Source organism: Salmo salar, chromosome 12, assembly GCF_965601325.2.
Source record: "Salmo salar chromosome 12, fSalSal1, whole genome shotgun sequence".
NCBI lineage: Eukaryota > Metazoa > Chordata > Actinopteri > Salmoniformes > Salmonidae > Salmo > Salmo salar.
Window position 1 is genome coordinate 46,661,056 of NC_138302.1, and position 20,023 is coordinate 46,681,078.

General features: G+C 40.4%; 1 protein-coding gene across 1 annotated transcript in view; it reads left to right on the forward strand.

Annotated features, from left to right (window-relative positions):
- LOC106565306 (cadherin-22-like) overlaps positions 1-9,431 on the forward strand; it is a 138,792-nt gene extending 129,361 nt beyond the window's left edge. The window contains exons 10-11 of the mRNA XM_045691397.2: positions 1,097-1,348; positions 7,518-9,431. Of these exons, the coding sequence (XP_045547353.1) occupies positions 1,097-1,348; positions 7,518-8,035 (770 nt within the window). The 3' untranslated portion in view covers positions 8,036-9,431. The remainder of the gene's footprint in view (positions 1-1,096; positions 1,349-7,517) is intronic.
- Positions 9,432-20,023: the final 10,592 nt, after the last annotated feature.

The window sequence follows — 20,023 nt, forward strand, 5'->3', positions numbered from 1 at the left end:
TTATATCAAAAACCAGCTTTTTACATTAGCATGTGACGTTCAGAACTAGCATACCCCCCGCAAACTTCCGGGGAATTCGCTAACATTTTACTAAATTACTCACGATAAACGTTCACAAAAAGCATAACAATTATTTTAAGAATTATAGATACAGACCTCCTCTATGCACTCGATATGTCCGATTTTAAAATAGCTTTTTGGTGAAAGCACATTTTGCAATATGCTAAGTACATTGCCCAGGCATCACGGGCTAGCTATTTAGACACCCGGCAAGTTTAGCACTCACCATAATCATATTTACTATTATAAAAGTTTGATTACCTTTTGTTGTCTTCGTCAGAATGCACTCCCAAGACTGCTACTTCAATAACAAATGTTGGTTTGGTCCAAAATAATCCATCGTTATATCTGAATAGCGGCGTTTTGTTCGTGCGTTCCAGACACTATCCGAAATGGTAAAGAAGGGTCGAGCGCATGGCGCAATTCGTGACAAAAAAATTCTAAATATTCCATTACCGTACTTCGAAGCATGTCAACCGCTGTTTAAAATACATTTTTATGCAATTTTTCTCGTAGAAAAGCGATAATATTCCGACCGGGAATCTCCTTTTCGGCAAACAGAGGAAAAAATCACAAAGACGGGGGCGGTCAGGTCATGCGCCTAAGCCCAGAGTCCCTTGATCGGCCACTTGAGAAAGGCGATAATGTGTTTCAGCCTGGGGCTGGGATGACGACAATCAGGTTTTTCCCGGGCTCTGAGCGCCTATGGACGACGTAGGAAGTGTCACGTTAGAGCAGAGATCCTTAGTAAAAGATAGAGATGGCAAAGAAGTTCCAGAAATGGTCAGACAGGCCACTTCCTGTAAAGGAATCTCTCAGGTTTTGACCTGCCATTTGAGTTCTGTTATACTCAGAGACACCATTCAAACAGTTTTAGAAACTTTAGGGTGTTTTCTATCCATATGTAATAAGTATCTGCATATTCTAGTTTTTGGGTAGGAGTGGTAACCAGATTAAATCGGGTATGTTTTTTATCCAGCCGTGTCAATACTGCCCCCTAGCCCTAACAGGATAATATTGTATCTCTTTGTTCCAGACAATACTGCGGGAATCCGGACACAGCGCTCAGGCTTCAACCGCCACGAGCAGAACGTCTACCTTCTGCCTATCCTGGTAGTGGATAGCGGGCCTCCCGCCCTGAGCTCCACGGGCACCCTGACCATCCACGTGTGTGGCTGTGATCCGGAGGGCACCATCCAGTCCTGCAATGCCACCGCCTACGCCATTAGCACCTCACTCAGTCCCGGGGCCCTCATAGCCCTACTGGTCTGCATGCTCATACTCATAGGTAAGCATGGAACAAAGTGAAAGTTTAACTGAGTTCCTTCAAATTTAGCTGCGCTTGATTGAGCATGCCTGGCATAAAATAACCAACAGCATAGTCCTAAAAGTGCCCCGTCCATTTGGCACTGTAGGAAATCAAATGCTCAAAGTATTTGGAAAGGAAAACAAATGTTATTTGAATCTAGGTCTGCAATCATCTGTTTTAGCTCCAAAATAAGTGAGCACTTGGGTAAAGAAACTATTTAAAACAAACAACACGTTGACCTGTTGGTCTGCTTGTACGGTTTTTGGACAAAATAATTGCACACTTGTTGGGATATTTTTTTTATATTTACTGAGTCACAAATTAATGAAACCGCCCTTCTGGTGGAATAAGTCAACTGTAAAGACACAATCTGGAGATAGGATCAAATTGAAAGATACAGATTTTTCGGTAAACATAGGATTAACTATGTTTACAACTGCCATTAATAAAGGAAAGACATCTGCTCTGGATGATCTGATAGGGGTCTATCAGGACACAGAACAATATTTTTGTTTTAGTACAGAAGAGAAGTAGACAAATATATACAGTATAGGGAATACAGGTATAAGTATGTGGCATATATGAGTAAATGGGAATAATTCAAAACAATGTGAATAATACAGTATAGGGACTGTAAAACCAAAGTACAGTCTACATCTACAGCTGTATCCTTCATTCATGAATGTCATGTATCTATGATTTGTTTTCTATTTTCTGTCACAATTTTCCATATTTTTCCTCCAACGAGTGACATTGCAGTCGGGCAACTCTCAACCCCCTTTCATTAGCTTTTTTTCCCCAAGTGGATAGTACATACAATAGTTGGACTTTAGGGGAGGGGGAGCTGAATGGTGAGAGTGGGAGGCCTAGTAGAAAGAGGGTGGGGGGGGCTGCCCCAGCACTCACGTCTCCCTGGAACGACGCTCTTTAAATAGACAAGGCGTTCCAGACGTTCTCAGATACCAGCATTCACACACACACAACTCTCAGCAGAAGTGCTAGGCGAGAAAATATGTTTTATTGTCATCTTTGAAAGTTTAACGAGTTGCATTAAATTCTTGCCTCATCAATACTGGCTGCGGTTGAAACGTAAGCAATGTACGTCATCGTCAGTTAATTTTTTTCTTACTTTGCTAACATGTGTTTCACATCTCGTTTGTTTTGAATGATTGATGAACAGGCTGGGGTTTCAACCCAAATGGCACCCTGTTCCAGGGCCCATAGGGCTCTGGTCAAGTAGTGCACTAGAGAATAGGATGCCATTTGAGATTTACCTTGGGCCATCCAGTATCTCTGAATCAGGGAGGGAGTATTGTTTTTAGGGTAGTTTTGATGTAATTTCTTTATTAACTTAAGCGTAGTAAGCTTCCAAATGAACCTATATTTTATTAATTGTTTTTTTTGCATCACTGCCTGGTATGGCAACTGCTCGGCCTCTGACTGCAAGGCACTACAGAGGGTAGTGCGAACCGCCCAGTACATCACTGGGGCCAAGCTTCCAGCCATCCAGAACCTCTATACCAGGCGGTGTCAGAGGAAGGCCCTAAAAATTGTCAAAGATTCCAGCCACCAAAGTCATAGACTGTTCTCTCTGCTACCGCACAGCAAGCGGTACTGGAGCACCAAGTCTAGGTCCAAGAGGCTTCTAAACAGCTCCTATACCCCAAGCTATAAGACTCCTGAACATCTAATAAAATGGATACTCAGACTATTTGCATTGCCCCCCCCCCCCCCATTTTACATCGCTGCTACTCTCTGTTGTTATCATCTATGCATAGTCACTTTAATAACTCTACCTACATGTACATATTACCTCAATTACCTCGACTAACCAGTGCCCCCCGCACATTGATTCTGTACCGGTACCCCCCTGTATATAGTCTCGCTATTGTTATTTTACTGCTGCTCCTTAATTACTTGTTACTTTTATTTCTTATTCTTATTCATATTTATATCTATTTTTTAAACCGCATTGTTGGTTAGGGGCTCGTAAGTAAGAATTTCACTGTAAGGTTTACACATGTTGTATTCGGCGCATGTGACTAATAAAATTTGATTTGATTTGATTTTAAACGCCTTTTGGCCCTCAACCATGATGTAAAAACCTGAAGCAGGCAAGCTTAACTATAAAAAGCACTGGTTAAAAAGTACTGTGTTTTGTGGTAATATAGCTGTACCACCTCAACGGGTAATTTAAATTCAGGAATTAAACAGACATTTTAATTCCAGTTTTCCCCAATGTATTTAAATGTCGAATTAGAATATCAGTGTACTTCCTAAATTAACTCAATTGAAATGGCACTTACCCTAAGCCTGCTATCTCAGTAACGTTCCTGTCTTCAAAAACTAGCTGTCCATAAAATTGCCCATTATTTAGAGGAAAATTAGATATAAAATATGATGTGGTGTATGTTCGGTGAAGCAGGTGGTGAGTAGCCTAAGATGAAATTGAAAAAAACATTGATATGTCATTATTAAACTCCCATTTACTGTTTGCAGTGTAATTCTGCCAATACCTCGGCTGATTTTCACCCATTTGAAACGATCGCAGTTCAAGTGATGTCAGATACACACAAATTAATATTGACTGATTGATATTCATTGGTAGAAAATGGAAACAACACCTATATTAAGTGGCTAGTGCTCTAAGCAGCTCCAAGCCCACTGAGGTATTGCCAATTATAGTGGAGGTCCTAGGCTGGGAGAGAGCTGAGCTGAGCTCAAGGGAATGAGAACGGACAGCGTGTGTTTAACAGCCACCTTGTGTGTTAATGGGCGATATGGATTGGAGCAAAACGACTGACTTACCTGTGTGTCGGCCTTGACTTCCCAACGATCCACCCACAGAACACACACAAAGAGCGCAGAAAACACACACACACACACACACACACACACACACACACACACAGCGTATATAACCACACACAGAGCTCACAAACAAAATGACTCCCACCAACTCGCCCGTTGATCTGTACGTGTTTGTGAGTGTGGTTGGGGGGGGATAACCCAGCTCTCCGGAGGTACCCAAGCACTGTATTAGATTGTGGCATGATGAGCGAAATGAAAACACATTTCTGCCTAATTAGCAACAATCCCTCCATCAGTTAATTTAGTGGGTGACGTGATGAATCCATTTTGGCGTGGCGAGGAATCTGCGCACATCCGTACCAATTACACCCCATCTGCTGTGATGAACTCCTTGGCTCATGTAGCTAGGCGCAGCCCAAGGGTAAATTGCCCGTCTTGTCAGGACCGCTTATCGGAGCACTATGTACACAGAGAAGCAGCCACATGTTGACGGGGCAGGTACAACATGTACGCAGGACATACCATAGGCTGTGCATTATGCCATGCATAACATGCAAAATGTGACTTTGGAGATGATGTGTTATGTTACCGTCGCTGTAACACTGCAAATAACAGTAACATTGAAAGATTGAATTCATATCTCTTTAACAAGAATGAAGCAGCCAATGTATTACCTCTGATTTTCCATTTTCACTAAGATAAAATCATAACACTCTACAACACACTGTAATATCCCCCTCGATCGTGTAGTGCTTACTATAGAATGTTGTAGTATACTGTAGAATACCATACTACAAACTGTAATATTCCTTGATCATGTAGTGCTTACTTTAGAACATTGTTGTATACTGTGTAGAATACTATACTACACACTGTACTAACCCTCAAACACGTAGTGCTTACTTTAGAAGTTTTAGATCGATTGGGACTCCAAGCTGGCTTTACTGCTACCTGCTAGCTTTATCGATGTTGTTTTGATTTGAACTGAACTGATTTGAACTGTCCTTGTCTGTCCTTGGGGAGCTCATGCCAGGAATTTCCTCAAAGGTTCCCCCTCGATCGTGTATTGCTTACTATAGAATTGTGTAGTATACTGTAGCATAATATACTCCACATTGAAGTATCCCTTGAGTGATTGATTTTATTTGACTATTTAAAAACACAATACAACCACAAATTTGGATACGATGCATTTAGAAATTTATGAGAATAACGAACTATTTTTATTGTGGTCCTAGTTCAAACATGTTACACATTTACAACTAACTCACATGAAAAAATACTATAGTATACTGTGGTCTAAATACTGTATTGAATACTATAGTATATAAATATAGTAATAATGTAGTGTTTTTGCGGACATGACTATAGCATACTATAGTATTCACTGTAGATTTTCTGCAGACTTTACTGTAGTATTTACTGTAGTCTTTTTGTGGGCATGACTGTAATATTTACTGTAGTGTTTTTGCGGACATGAATGTTGTATATAGTATTAACTGTAGGTTTTTTGCGGACATGACTGTAGTATACTATTAACCCCGCCCCGCTGAAAGGTGAATTTCTCTCCCAGTGTCTGATGGAAAGCAGACTGAATCAGGTTTTTCTCTAGGATGTTGCCTGTGCTTAGCTTTTCCTTTTATTTTTATCCTAAAAATCTTCCGAGTCTTTGCCGAAGACAAGCATACCCATAACATGATGCAGCCACCACCATGCTTCTAAGTATGAAGAGGAGTACACAGTGATGTGTTGTGTCGGATTTGCCCCAAACATAACACTCTGTTTTCAGGACATAAAGGTCATTTATTTGACATTTTTGGTAGTTTTACTTCATTGCTTGGGTGTATTGATACTCCATCCCAAACTGAATTAATAACATCATCATGCTCAAAGGGATATTCAATGAATACTTATTGACTCAAGACATTTCAGCTTTTCGTTGTTAATTATTTTGTTAAACTTTCTAAAAACATAATTCCACTTTGACAATATGGGGTATTTATTGTAGGCCAGTGACACAAAATCTAAATTTAACCATTTAAAATTCACAATGTAATACAACAAAATGTGGAAAAAGTCAAGGGGTCGGAATACTTTCTGAATGCACTCTTAATGAAAGTCATTAGTGAGCTGACCCCCTGATGGCCATCATCACATGCAGGATTAGTCAATGTTCAACGATGGAGGTGATAGCATATCAACCTCATGCTGCGTGGAACGGTAATGGCTTCAATCCCAATTATAATACTAATGGTAATAGTAGTGATGTACATATTAATCGTCATATTACTCCAAAATAGTCATGCTCTACATTGTTTGAATATTCATATCGTCATTATATTTTTATTTCCACATTTGATGAAGACTAGATTAGTGAAGATTAGTGTTGTTGTCATAGCGCTGACATTTTGTTTGGTAAGTGGTAGACAGGAAGTTTTAATTAATTAATCAATCGGAGCCCCTCCGGAATAACCATATGTCTGGAGAAGGGTGGCTACAGCTAAGTGGTAGTTTTCTAATCAGGCAGTAATTAAAATAAGTAAACTTGGATTAAAGCCCTGATAGATTTATTGGGATGGATACAGCTTTTGTTTTTCCTCCGCCTCATTAGACTATTAAGTGATCCATCTCAGTTGTTTTCCTTTTTAATTCAGACTTAATTTTTTTGTCATTAAACCCTCTGTTGGTGGAGGCCAAAACAGAAGAGCTCTGCTCTAAGTTTCTGTCTGGTTCTAACGCAGCATGTCTCACTTGAATAAGTATTGATGAACAGATCAGCCTCTATTAAGCATTTGAAAACATATTTCTGGGTGAGCAATTAGGAATTTTGCTTTGTGCACCGGTGGAGAATCAATGCCCATGCATTGGAAATGTTACCCTTCATTATTTAAGCTTCAATTTGCTGTCTTTTTTGGGTTGAAATCAAAATTGGAAAACCAGAGATGGAAAAGGAAAGGGCAAACTTTTTGCTAATAAATACAAAAAAGGCTGTTGTAATTTCATTAGCCACCCACCATTTTCACAATCCAATATTCTTCATTCATCTTGTGTTATTCCCCTTTGTGCTTGAGAGAATCTTTACAAAAGGGCAGATGTTTTTGTTCATTCGTATAATTCATTAGTCTTCGCTTCATGACGTGAAATTACTCTCTACCAGCTACTCTCTGAGAGTTTCTCCAAAAGTTCACTGGCAACTCCAGATAATAATCCAGAGCTTTGGCTCACAACTTCTGCACAGCACAGACACACTTCCTAGGCTCTGACTTCCCCACTGTTGATGTGGCTAATCCATAAACCCCTTAATCCCTAATCCCATGCTCTTTCTCCACCTCTGCAGTCCTGGTGCTGCTAATCCTGACCCTGAAGCGCCACCGCAAGGGCCAGAGCATGTCGGAGGATGAGGAGGACATGCGCGACAATGTCATCAAGTACAACGACGAGGGTGGCGGCGAGCAGGACACGCAGGCCTATGACATGAGTACCCTGCGCAACCTCTTTGACTTTCCAGAGGCCAAGAGTGGCTCGTCCGAGTCAGGCCCTGACCTACGCACGCTGCCCCAGTGGATTCAGGGACGGATGAGTGGTGACGGCGGGGCGGCCGACTTCTCCCTCTTCAAGGGCTACATCCGCAAGAAGGTGGAGCAGACAGATGGCGACCTGTCGGTGCCGCCCTACGACTCATTCCAGACGTACGCCTTTGAGGGAAACAGCTCGCCGGCCCTCTCTCTCAGCTCCATCCACACCCTGTCCACCACATCCGAGCAGGATTTCTCCTACCTCAGCGACTGGGGGCCACGCTTCAGGCAACTGGCGGGATACTATGCCCCGGGACATCCTGAGGAAGACGGCTCCTAGCAGTGTCCTCGGCCCAGACCCTTTCTCCTTTTCCATCCCCAGCACTGTATCAAGAGCCCAGTGTCAAAACTGTCCTAAAAACCACTCCTCCAACTCCCTCAGAGCAACAGAACTGAATCCCAGTCAGTGTGAGTCGGAAATCAATTTGGTCAACAACAAAAAAATCTTATTTCGAAACTTCAATTTTGACTGTTTTCAAAGACAAACATTGAGTTTTCAAACGGTTTGAAACTTCATGGTGAAAGGTGGGCTGATTAAATGAGGGATTAAAGGAGGTGTTATCCATTCACTATTCCCTTTACAGTAAGGAACAAAGGAGTATGACGTAATACAATATAAGTGGTGCGCCACAGGTTACAATACAATTACATTTTACATTTGTTTCTGGGTATTTTCTGTCTGGAGTCAAAGACTGGTTCATTTTTAGCTTTGTGAGTGTGGAGGCTCTGAGGACATTCAGAGAAATTAACGTTATGAAACTCAGCAGGGGGTTAATATGTATGTGTGATAAATATGTATTTATTTATGAACAAATATTGATGTATTTATTCCTTTTGTATTTATGTATTTATTTTGTCCATAATCACCGCACCACTTGTAACAATGGACATCAATGAAGAATGATACAGAAATATTTATTATGGTGAAAAAACCTGAGGAGAGAAGAGCTTCTGTATAAGCACGTAGCAGAGGACTTCACAAAGGTGATATTTAGGTCACAAACAACTACAGTCTTGGAAATATTTGTATTTATTTTTTAGGAACACTTTTGTAAAATAAACAACAAGACTGGAAGACGGAGCGCGACTAAAAAGAAAAGGGTCAGAGAACAAAGGATGAGTCAATTCAGTGCAAAGATTGGTTTTGCTTTGATATGCTTTCACTGTATTGTAAAGATTTCTAAGGTGTTATGAAGGATGTGGGACATTATGTGTTAACTGGGTTTTTGCTTTGCTTTTTCACCGCCATTTAAAAGGCAATAAGGCACAATCCGCACAAGTGATTCAAGACTATACTGTATGAAATGACTGTGTTTTTTTCATGGAGTTGGGTATCTGTTCATTCCAGAATTTGTGTGTGTGTGTCCAACTTGTTTTATATTCCAGAAGATTTGATTACTTTTGTTCTTTTGAGTATATTTCACATGGTGGATGAATATGTGGGGTGACAAGTACAGAAATAAGGGATGAGTAGATGGAATTCCTCCACCCAGTATCCATAACCTATTTAATGTTGATCTTAAACTTGCAAATGTATGGAAAATAAAATCAATAAATATTTAATGATTTGTTTTGTAAAAAGACTGATGGCTTTTTCTCCACATTGTAAAAACTGAGATCTTTATGATCTAATATATGTATTACATCTTATCTTACTAAGTCAAGGTTTGAGAGTCACTACAGTATTGCTAGGATACAGTTTTATCTTATCGTAGTTGATCCAATACAGTGAAACTACCCTCATAATTACGGTGGATGACACTTGTTTACTGAAGACTTGTTTCTTTTCAAGGAGCAATAATCCTGCATCCAGGAAGTGAATTGTGTAGCTTGGTTCCACTACAGTACAGTCAGAATGTGTAGGTATAATTACTGCAGAGGATGGAAGGATGCAGATTAAGGGAATTCAGAGTATCTCCCTACTCCCAAGCCCTTTAATTGTCATGGTCACCTGAGGATACTGTCGCATATGGAGTTCAGTCTCATCTTTGTGGTCTGTGGTGGTGGCCAAGGTGGCCCACTCATAACATTTCTGGTTATGCTTCAAAGGAGTTGTAGGTTCATGGTGAGCTCAAAGTTCACTTTTCATTTTCGAGTGTTGAGTCAGGACATTGGAAAGTGTTAGACAGTGTACATTCAGCTGACAGATCCCTATCCCTAATCTTAAACTTAACACTTAGCCTAACACCACACTTAACCCTAATTGTAAACGTGATCCTAATCTTAACCCTGAACTTAACCAATTCCTATTTTACCTTAAACTAATCACAATCTCATGGCTGAATATCCACTTCCAAAATGTAGTACATGTCTTTATTTCAAGGTCATATTGATCAGTAAATATAATTCTGATAATCAAATATTTGGCTTGACTGTGGGCCAGAAGTATACTGAACAAAAATATAAACCAACATGTTAAGTGTTGGTCTCATGTGTTACAGGTTTTGGTTTTTCTATTTATGTTTGGAGTTTTAGCACGTTAGCACGTAGGGCGCACAAATTGGTGTCACCTTGTTAGTCGGTATGTGTTATGTCTGTGCTGGTTGCTATCTCATTAGTGGGAAGGGGTTTCACCTGTGCTGGCCCAGGTGCTATTTAATAATGGCTGGTCCAATGCTCCAGTTGTTTTGAGAGATGTAGAGTGTTAACATCTTTAGTTGGCGCTCCCCATTTGACATCTAAAAGTACAATCCTTGATTTGATTTGATCTGATCTTTCCTGTTTTTGGTTTGCTCCACTTTTTGGTTTGCTTGCTGTCTAAGTTTGGTGTAGCTTTTTCTTTTGTCTGCCTCCTTAGTGGGTAAATTTAGTAGGAGCTCATGGTGAGTGTCTTCGGTCCTAGTTGTTGCTGTGCAACTTTCAGTGAAGACCCATATATGAGTCTATCAGAACTCCTCCTAAAACCCTACCTTTTTCGTTTTGGTTGTCAGTGACTCTTTGTTAGTTCCTCCTTCTGTTAGTGACGTTATTTTGTTTTCATGCTGGGAAACAAAACACGTGTTTCATGAGCAGAAATAAAAGATCCCAGAAATGTTCTATGTGCACAAATTTGTTTACATCCATGTTAGTGAGCATTTTTCATTTGCCAAAAGAATCCATCCACCTGACAGGTGTAGCATATCAATAAGCTGATTAAACAGTATGATCATTACACAGGTGCAGCTTGTTCTGGGGACAATAAAAGGTCACTCTAAAATGTGCAGTTTTGTCAACACAATGCCACAGATGCTTTGAGGGAGCGTGCAATTGGCATGCTGACTGCAGGAATGTCCACCAAAGCTGTTGTCAGATAATTGAATGTTCATTTCTCTACCATAAGCAAACTCCAGCGTTGTTTTAGAGAATTTGGCAGTACAACTGCAAACCACGTGTAACGCCTGCCCAGGACCTCCACATCCGGCTTCTTAATCTGCGGGATCGTCTGAGACCAGCCACCCGGACAGCTGATGAATCAGCGAGTTTGCACAACCAAAGAATTTCTGCACAAACTGTCAGAAAGCGTCTCAGGGAAGCTCATCTGCGTGCTTGTCGTCCTCACTAGGGTCTTGACCTGACTGCAGTTCAGTGTCGTAATCGCCTTCAGTGGGCAAATGCTCACCGTCGATGGCTGCTGGAGAAGTGTACTCCTCATGGATTAATCTTGGTTTCAACTGTACTGGGAAGATGGCATTGTGTGGGCGAGCGGTTTGCTGATGTCAGAGTGGGGTTATGGTAAGGGCAGGCATAAGCTACAGAAAAAGCACACAATTGCATTTTAGCGATTGCAATTTGAATGCACAGCAATACCATGAGATCCTGAGACCCATTCTTGTGCCATTCATCTGCCGCCGTCACCTCATGTTTCAGCATGATAATGCACGGCCCCATGTCGCAAGGATCTGTATACAATTCCAGGAAGCTGAAAATGTCCCAGTTCTTCCATGGCCTGCATACTCACCAGAAATGTCACCCATTGAGCATGTTTGGGATGCTATGGATCATGTATGACAGTGTGTTTCAGTTCCCGCCAATATCCAGCAACTTTGCACAGCCATTGAAGAGTGGGACAAGATTCCACAGGCCACAATCAACAGCCTGATCAACTCTTTGAAGGAGATGTGTCGCGCTGCATGAGGCAAATGGTGGTCGCACCAGATACTGACTGGTTTTCTGATCTACACCCCTACTTTTTTTTTAAGTTATCTGTGACCGACCAATGTATATCTGTATTCCGAGTCATGTAAAATCCATAGATTAGGACATATTTATTTCAATTGACTGAGTTCCATATAAACTGTATTTCATTAAAATCGTTAATTGTTGCATTTATATTTTTGTTCTGTGTATATGTGACTTGAAATATGCATAAGAACAGATAAATGGAACCATATGTGGTCAGGCGAGATTGGATGTGGTCAGGTCTAATTGTGATGTAAGAAGATGGCCCATTCATTATTAATCATAGTGCCAAGATGACAGCACCAGATGATGTGATGTCATAGCCTAGAATCCTCTACACTGTTGCCTATGAACACCGGGCCATTAGTCATAGGAGAGGAGACGGGGTTGTTCTGGGCTCTTAATGAATTCCTCAGAGAAATGTCAGAAGTATACTTCCGTATGACTAATCCAATGGAGAAGGTTAAAGAGTAAGCACTGCCGAAGGGAGAATCTCCGTTTCTCCCAGGACTCCTGGTCAGTCCACTTTCCACCCATAAATGAGCGTCTTTACTGGGGTAGCAGTGGCCATTTTTCAGTAATGGGCTGTACATTCAAACATATTCATGTGTTGTAATAAATCACAGATTTTCCCCTGTAGTCCAAGTGCAACATGAGGACCTTCATTTGTTATGAGCACGGATGAAAGGTGATTGACAGTGCTCTGGGGGATTTCTGTGGTGACATTAAAGTCCCACTCTTTTCTCATTGGAATTGATCATGACAATTGATAAAGCATTGTGGAAATATGAATGTACTGTAGAACATATTCATCAAAATATGCCTAAAGTCTGGGCAGCACTATTTACTTTTTGAAGGCACATGAAAAATAAAGCTAATTTGAAAGAGGAAAAACAAACCTATTTCTTTACTTGAGTTATGAAATGCAAGACTTGGCAAAACCTGATGCCAGGTTGCAGGCATGTAGGCAGTTAGAGTTATGCACAACAGTTCATTTAGATGATTTAGAATTGGGAATATAACTTTACTTAATTTCAGAGGTTTTGGTTTAAATAAATCGACATCTTGTTTTATCACTTACACTTGATTATTTCTTGATTGAAAAACCATGACACTCATGACTTTCCCTCCTGAGTGAGGATCAAAGGGAGCCCCCCTCTCGCCCACCAAAGAGGGGGAGTGGGGCCGGTTCTAGGACTTTAACATCTGGTCGTGAACTCTCTCTCTCTCTTGCCAGTATCCAAGAATGGAATGTCTGAGTGGTATAGAGAGACTCTTGCCCAAAGAACTTCATCATCCAAAAGTAGATAATGAAACAATATTTCTAAACAAACATATAAAGAATGTGGGAAATGGTCGGTGGGGATCCAAACAATGATTGTCGTATCGTTTGATTTTGTGATTAAAGACGGTATAACTGAAACATGGTAACTTTAAGAGCTTTCACAATGTATATGTCAGAGTTACATCTAAATGTTGTAGAACTTATATTATTAAATATGAATCTATTTATGAGAAGATTAAATGTGATTTTTAGCCTACTAAATGAGTGTTTTCATGTAAAGTTTTTCCCAGTTAGTAATCACGTCCACGTGAGTGCAGACATTATGCCAAAAGGATGGAACGCCCCTTTTGCCAGAGTGCTTATAAAAGGACTCAACGAAATTTACATTAGACAAGAAAACGTGTAGCAGTGGCAACATGTTGAAATGGTTGCTATTTAAATAGGGACCAAAACATGCCGGGTTGCTACTGGCGTGTAAAATGGTTTAAAATTACTAGACCAGTGTACATGCAGCGTGAGCGGAATACATGACAAATGGTCTAAAACTACAAGACCCTCTGAAATTCGACGAGTGAAGAAGACTAAGGCAGCTCTGCATGGCCCTGTCCAGGGGTATCGTCGGACGGGGCCACAGTGTCTCCTGACCTCTCCTGTCTCAGCCCCCAGTATTTATGCTGCAATGTGTCGAGGGGGGGGGGGGGGGGGGGGGCTAGGGTCAGTCTGTTTTTGTCTGGAGCATTTCTCCTTTCTTATCCGGTGTCCTGTGTAAATTTAACTATGCTCCCTTTAATTCTCTCTCTCCCTCCTGGAAGACCTGAGCCCTGGGACCATGCCTTAGGACAACCTGGCCTGATGACTCCTTGCTGTCCCCAGTCCACCTGGTCGTGCTGCTGCTGCTCCAGTTTCAACTGTTCTGCCTGGGGCTATGGAACCCTGACCTGTTCACCGGACGTGCTACCTTGTCCAGGACCTGCTGTTTTCGACTCTCTCTCTCTATCGCACCTGCTGTTTGTAACTCTGAATGCTTGGCTATGAAAAGCTAACTGACATTTACTCCTGAGGTGCTGACCTGTTGCACCCTCTACAACCACTGTGATTATTATTATTTGACCCTGCTGGTCATCTATGAATATTTGAACATCTTGGCCATAAACTGTTATAATCTCAACCTGGCACAGCCAGAGGAGGACTGGCCAACTGTGTGACTTTCGTTAGTTGGCTTACATAAATTGTATTATTTATTTACTAAGGCATGTAGACTAGGGTTTGTGCAGATTTGAAGTCAACGATGTTCAGAATGAGACTATGAGGTAAAAATACATTAAGTGACTTATCTATCTTGTAAGAGGTTAATTCTGGAGATGGTAACTCGGTAAATAAGTTTTCCCATAATGCCTCAAGTTACTGACTTAATTGTTACATGATTAATTTAATCAATTAAACATAGTTAATTGATAAGATAAGTCATCGCATTATTGACAGTCACGTCACGACCTTTGCCATTTTGAAACTTTATTTATTTATATGATGGACAGTAATTAAACTTGAGTTTATTAAACAAATCATGTCTCGTTTTATCATTAACTTCCAGATAGTTAAATTTCTTGCTTGAAGACTTTTGAAAGAATGGAGCCTTACCAGCTGTATGATATGTGTAATAATGGATTTTTGGAGACCCTGGGACCTATAGCCGTGTTCATACTGCCCTGGGCTAAGAGAGATTTTAGCCTGGGGCTAAGTGACTGTTAACATTTGCACATTCTAAAGTAAAATAGCGCCAACCTAAAACCAGGGCTAGATGGACCAGCTCAGAAGCAATCTTAGCACCAACTTATGTTCTGTTGTCATGTAATTTTGAATATTCTACTTCAGAAAAGTTAGTTTTCAGATAGCCCTGGGTAAACATATGCTTGTGTGAAAGTAGGGTAAGCTAGCCCTGGGAAAATTTTCACCCATGGCTAAGGATAGCCCTGAGCTAAGAAAAATTCCTTGTGTATTAGCTAATACTTCCATTACCACTGAAACCGCCACCAAATGAACGTCTAGAAAACATAAATCAATTAGCACATACAGTACCAGTCAAAAGTTTGGACACCTACTCATTTGAGGGTTTTTCTTCATTTAGACTTTTCTACATTGTAGAATGATAATGAAGACATCAAAACTATGAAATAACACATATGGAATCATGTAGTAACCAAAAAAGTGTTAAACAAATCAAAAATGTTTTATATTTGAGATTCTTCAAAGTAGCCACCCTTTGTCTTGATGAAAGCTTTGCACACTCTTGGCATTCTCTTGCCCAGCTTCACCTGGAATGCTTTTCCAACAGTCTTGGATGAGTTCCCACATATGCTGAGCACTTGTTGGCTGCTTTTGCTTCACTCTGCGGTCCAACTCATCACAAACCATTTCAATTGGGTTGAGGTTGGGTCATTGAAGGCTAGGTCATCTGATGCAACACTCTAACTCTCCTTCTTGGTCAAATAGCCCTTGCACAGCCTAGAGGTGTGTTGGGTCATTGTGCTGTTGAAAAACAAATGATAGTACCACTAAGTAGAAACCGGATGGGATGGTGTATTGCTGCAGAATGCTGTATTAGCCATGCTGGTTAAGTATGCCTTGAATTCTAAATCACTAACAGTCACCTGAAAATTACCCCCACACCACCTTCTCCATGCTTCACGGTGGGAACCACACATGCGGAGATCATCCGTTCACCTACTCTGCGTCTCACAAAGACACGGCGGTTGGAACCAAAAATCTGAAATTTGGACTCATCAGCCCAAAGGACAGATTTCCACCGGTCTAATGTTCATTGCTCGTGTTTCTTGGCGCAAGTCTCTTCTTCTTATTGGTGTCCTTTTGTAGTTGTTTCTTTGCAGCAATTCGACGAAGAAGGCCTGATTCACACAGTCTCCTCTGAATAGTTGATGTTGATATATCTGTTAATTGAAATCTGTGAAGCATTTATTTGGGCTGCAATCTGAGGTGCAGTTAACTCTAATGAACTTATCCTCTGCAGCAGAGGTAACTTTGCATCTTCCTTTCCTGTGGCGGTCCTCATGTGAGCCAGTTTCATCATAGTGCTTGATGGTTTTTGCGACTGCACTTGAAGAGACGTTAAAAGTTCTTGACATTTTCCAGATGGACTGACTTAAATGTCTTAAAGTAATGGACTGTCATTTCTCTTTGCTTATTTGAGCTGTTCTTGCCATAATATGGACTTGGTCTTGTAGCAAATAAGGCTATAATTTGTATACCACCCCTACCTTGTCACAACACAACTGATTGGCTCAAACGCATTAAGCAAATCAGGAAAGAAATTCCACACATTAACTTTTAACAAGGCACACCTGTTAATTGAAATGCATTCCAGGTGACTACCTCATGAAACTGGTTGAAAGAATGCTATGACTGCGCCAAGCTGTCAAGGCAAAGTGTGAGTACTTCAAAGAATCTCAAATATTTAAAATATATTTTGTTTTAACGTTTTTTTTGTTACTAAATTATTCCATATGTGTTTTTTCACAGTTCTGATGTCTTCACTATTATTCTACATCGTAAAAACTAGTAAAAATAAAAAATAAACTTCGAATGAGTAGGTCTGTCCAAACTTTTGACTGGTACTGTATGTTAGGTTCTTATACAAGCGGGGTCGAGTGTCTGTTTTGTTAATGGGAAACATTATAGTAGAAGAGTGACAGATATCAACTTTGTCCTTTTAATTGGATCCTGAACACTCCAGTTCGTATAAAGAATCATGCCGCATCACTTACGAGATGATGTTAGATTAGACTACACAGCTGAGAACACCATTCACAACACAAGGGCAAGATTGTGGAACTTTATGATTTCATGTTTTTTTTCATGTCGATTTAAAGGAATAGGACAATCTTAACACAACCTTGCTTGCCATAGCTCACAATATGCTGCTCATTTTGTAGTTCTGATATCCGCAACAGTTTTCAATTTGTTTTGATCTATAGGCACAAAGACCAAGTATAGTATACACACTATACTATTTATACTATTTAATATTTTATTAGGTCGGCTTTTGCATATCACAACAAAGAACTGATGTGGCTATATTAAGACCTCACCATTAAGTTCTTTAAGAACCATAGACATTGACTCCATAGCTAAAGTACTGATTCAACTCGCACTCCATGTTAGTGCTGAGACTATACCTCTACTGCACCTCTGTCACTTTGAATAAAAAAGAACATAAGCGCTATGGATGCTGTAATCTGTCTGCTATGGAGAAAGGGCTGTTATTGTCTCTCTCTTCCCGTGGCTTGTGTGTAAATTGTATTATTTTACAGTTCATCATGTTGTATAATGTCAGCAATCTTGCCAGTCGGAGAAAGATAAAAGGCTGGTTATCTGTGCTTTCAGGATGCCTCCCAGATCCCACAATGCACAAAAGCCTGCATTGAGAGCCTGTGAGGATTACATTTGGAAAATGCAATATGTTTTTGTTCTGAATCTTTTATGTATTGGGTAAATACGCTTTTTCTAAGGTAAATAAGCACTCAAATACTTTTCATTATTCAGAAGCAAAAACATTAAATATATTTACTCATTGGTTATTAATTTTACATATTATAATGTCGCTAGCAATATCTTAAGGTTAATACAATAATTAGATACCTCTGTAGTACAGTGGTGCTGTACTCTTTACTTTAATTCTGATAGCTATATTGGTTCAAGGTTTTTATAGAAGTATATCCCTTCCCACATGTCTGCTGCTGTTTTAGCTCTAAGCTTTATGGGGCTTGCCGTGCTGTCTCTCTATCTCTCTATCCTTTTTTCCCTCATTTCAGAACTGGCAAAATCCCTGTTCTGCTCCAGAAAAAAAGCTGACAATCTTAACTAGTTTACACAGTTGAAAGATAGCTTGATCCTCTCACGTGTCTCATTGTAGATGCCCTTGAGCCCCTATTTCTCTAGGCTTGCTCTATCATGGGCCTCACCAATGCTGTTAGATGATGCTTCCCTCCAGGCCATTGGTTCACCTAGGTTGACATCAACTGTCATAAGTAATATTTTGAAATGTTTTTCGGAAATTCAGCTGCCACAATGCAGGAACTCCCTCAGGGGTTTGTTCAAAAGCAGCGTTCAGAAAGCCAAAGACAATTCTTTTCGATGTCATCATATGCACACAGAGACACCAGAATTAGTTCGATATGCCCTCGAATTGGCATTTCAGGGGATGGTGCCAATTCTAATTAGAGTAACCCTGTGAGCCCAGGCTGACATTAACTTACAGACCACCCAGACGTCAAAATTATTATCGCCCCAAATCTGACCCACATCTACATTTTTACTACTTATCATATATTGGTTACCATACCTAAACCAAATCTTCGCCATGAAAAGGTCAGTGTGAGGTGGTGCTGTTGGCGGTGACATAGCCCGGTAAACACTCAGACCAAGCCATATCAAATAGCCACCGGACTATTTACATTGTCACTCCCCCTCCATTTGTTTTGTACATTGCTGCTACTCGCTGTTTATTATCTATGCATAGTCACTTCACCCCTACCTACATGTACAAATGTACCTTTACTAACCTGTATCCCCGCACATTGACTCGGTACCGCCTCCCCCTGTGAATAGCCTCGTTATTTTATTGTTACTTTTTATAATTTTTTATTTTAGTTTATTTAGTTAATATTTTCTTAAGTCTTCTTGAACTGCACTGTTGGTTAAGGGCTTGTAAGTAAGCATTTCACGGTGAGGTCTACACTTGTTGTATTCGGCACATGTGACAAAATTTGATTCGAAATGTGGCCCATCAACTGCGGGAACTTGTTAAGGCTACATATCTCAAGCCTGAGCTGAGCCATAAGAAACATTTCAAACCTACTCCAGGTTGTAGCTTCCACATTTGGACCAGATCTAGCCGATATGACACGTTGCAGTGCCAGCATGTGCTGCCAAACAACCAGATCTGGCCCATAATCGTCTGCTGACTGCGTAATCTGCCCTATCCAGCATATTCCCAAGACATGTTTTGAGAGTAGTCATCCTGCCTGGGAAGAAAAGTTGTCCAGCCAGCATTGTGGAAATGTAGCCACTTCATCAGTGATGTCCATCCTGAAGATTCATGGTCAAATGAATGGGTGCCCTAGCACCTGATATTGGCAGTTAACCCATTGTTCCTAGGCCGTCATTGTCAATAAGAATTTCTTCTTAACCTTTTATTTAACAAGGCAAGTCAATAAAATATCCTATGGGATGTGTTCTAATGCTGCATAGCTTTTCTATAGTTAGGGAGCTATTCCCGCCTGCAACTATTACCTTATACAGTACCAGTCAAAAGTTTGGACACCTTCTCATTCAAGGGTTTCTTTATTTTTACTGTCTTCTACATTGTAGAATAATAGTGAAGACATCAAAACTATGAAATAACACATATGGAATCATGTAGAGAATGTCAAAAGCATGGCTACTTTGAAGAATCTTAAAATATAACACTTAGATTTGTTGAACACTTTTTGGTTACATTATTCCATATGTTATTTCACAGTTTTGATGTCTTCAATATTATTCTACAATGTAGAAAACAGTAAAAATAAGAGAAAAACCCTCAAATGAGTAGGTGTGTTTGAATGCACAGAGAAACCGTGATGAGACCCTGAGGCAATTCTCGTGCCATTTATCCGCCGCCAACACTTCACGTTTCAGCATGATAATGCACAGCCCATGTCGCAAGGATCTGTACACAATACCTGGAAGCTAAAAATGGCCCAGTTCTTCCATGGCCTGCATACTCACCAGATATGTCACACATTGACTATGTTTGGGATGCTCATGTTC